This window comes from Wasmannia auropunctata, unplaced genomic scaffold (genome assembly GCF_000956235.1).
Source record: "Wasmannia auropunctata unplaced genomic scaffold, wasmannia.A_1.0 LD323788.1, whole genome shotgun sequence".
NCBI lineage: Eukaryota > Metazoa > Arthropoda > Insecta > Hymenoptera > Formicidae > Wasmannia > Wasmannia auropunctata.
Window position 1 is genome coordinate 708 of NW_012039102.1, and position 1,685 is coordinate 2,392.

The 1,685-nt window shown below is 28.0% G+C and overlaps 1 protein-coding gene across 1 annotated transcript; it reads right to left on the reverse strand.

The window, feature by feature from the left end:
• Positions 1-290: 290 nt before the first annotated feature.
• Positions 291-1,065, reverse strand: LOC105460354. The gene is made up of 3 exons (XM_011706798.1): positions 844-1,065; positions 517-757; positions 291-415 (listed from the first exon to the last, which is right to left on the reverse strand). Exons 1-3 carry the CDS (start codon positions 1,063-1,065, stop codon positions 291-293), a joined length of 588 nt encoding a protein of 195 aa, XP_011705100.1.
• Positions 1,066-1,685: the final 620 nt, after the last annotated feature.

Below are 1,685 nucleotides of genomic sequence, written 5' to 3' on the forward strand. Positions count from 1 at the left end.
ACTATTAGTAAAATCCTCAATAGTAAAATATTACCATTGGCAAAACGCTATTGAAAGCACCATTGGAATATAAAAGAGTGGCGTTTTCAATGGCGTCTGTAATGATAAAGTCAGAATATTCTTTTTTACAAATAAATACACCCTGAAATATAAACATATTAATTTATTAGAATGAGAAATGTTATATTATATATGATCATATAAGGTTACTGTATGTAAAATAGTATTTATTCATGTATAATCTAATATATTTTATGTATAGTGTAATAACCCATATATCTTCTTATGTTTTATTTAGCCTCCTTTTTAAACGCTACTCCGTGAACTCTTTTACTTATATAATGTAGTTTTTGTTTTATAGCTTCCTGCACGAGTTTTTCCTCATATCTCGATGGCATTTCTTTTGCTACATATTCTAAAAATGAAAAAGAGAGATGTAGTAGATTTTCGAAATACATATGTATACTACATTATTGTAAAACAGAAGTAGTAAATAAAAATATAAGCAAAATTTACCATGTAGAGCTTTGCATCGAATTGGATCCAACTTCTGTTTTTGAAGCACATTATCTTTATGATTTACATGTAAATTCGGTGTAGTGCCTGTCAGCGAACAATTAGCCATCTCTTGTTCAGTAAAAATAAGGAGCATCACGTCCTTTACGAATTTGGTTAATGATGATTTCCGTGAACATTGAGCTAATTTTTCATGTGGAACTTCAACGCCACCAATATTAACGACGGTTTGATTTAGTTTCTTCAAAAAAAGGATGATATCATGTAAAAAATAAAATTAAATATTGCTTTTAAAATAAATAAATTAATAAATGCTAAACATCGTACAGAACTACTCAATTGTACTGATGAGGATTTGGAATCGGTTTTGCATTTCAATTCTGTACTTTCGTCTATTCCAATTTTTATTGGTAATGTAATCTTCTTGGGCCCATCTTCTTGAACACTGATATTTGTTTCTTCTGTACTCAGCAGTTGCTTAGAATTATTTTTTTCTTGTTTTTTATTCTTTTCTGTTGGCACTTGATCAGTGATAATTGCCATTTCCATTTTGAAGTCATTTCCATTTGTATCAGACGGAAAATTTATGTTTGTAGAATTAGGGTCTTCGTCGACAGAATATTCTAGGTAGTAATTATTTGTATGAGGATCAAGACTGAATGGTTTCTCATCCGAAACAATGTTAATTGACACTCTTGTTTCTATCTTTTAAAGTTTTATTTAAAATAGAAATTTCGCTTGTGAGTTTGTTGATAGCAGTTTCTAAACTCTCTATTTTCCGACCAAGTGAATTTTCTAATTGCTTTTTTGAACTTGATAGCACTGCAATATGTAAATTCCTTCGATTAATAAATGAAATACGACATTTAATATTGTACTTTTAAAAGTGAATCTACTATATTAGAACAATTTCGAAAAATAAAAATATTAATGAAGATGTAAATATTCCGTAGCAAGACAAAATATGAATATTTATTAAACAGTAGTTACTTTTTTATATTTTATATCTTCGTTGTTGTTATAAAAAGTATTTGTAAACAAATATTTTTTTAAATATTTTATTTTATATAGGTATTAGAGGTGGAAAACTATCGATAGTGGTCACTATCGATTGTGCGATAGTTTATTTTATTAGCATCGATAATATCGATAGTACTATCGGCAATTTT

Bases quoted from the DNA above. Each gene is read 5' to 3' on its own strand.
- LOC105460354 (XM_011706798.1), bottom strand. From the start codon at position 1,065: ATGGAAATGGCAATTATCACTGATCAAGTGCCAACAGAAAAGAATAAA. The intron at 758-843 runs GTACGATGTTTA...CTTTTTTTGAAG, and splicing joins CAGTACAATTGAGTAGTTCT to AAACTAAATCAAACCGTCGT. The intron at 416-516 runs GTAAATTTTGCT...TTTCATTTTTAG, and splicing joins TCGATGCAAAGCTCTACATG to AATATGTAGCAAAAGAAATG.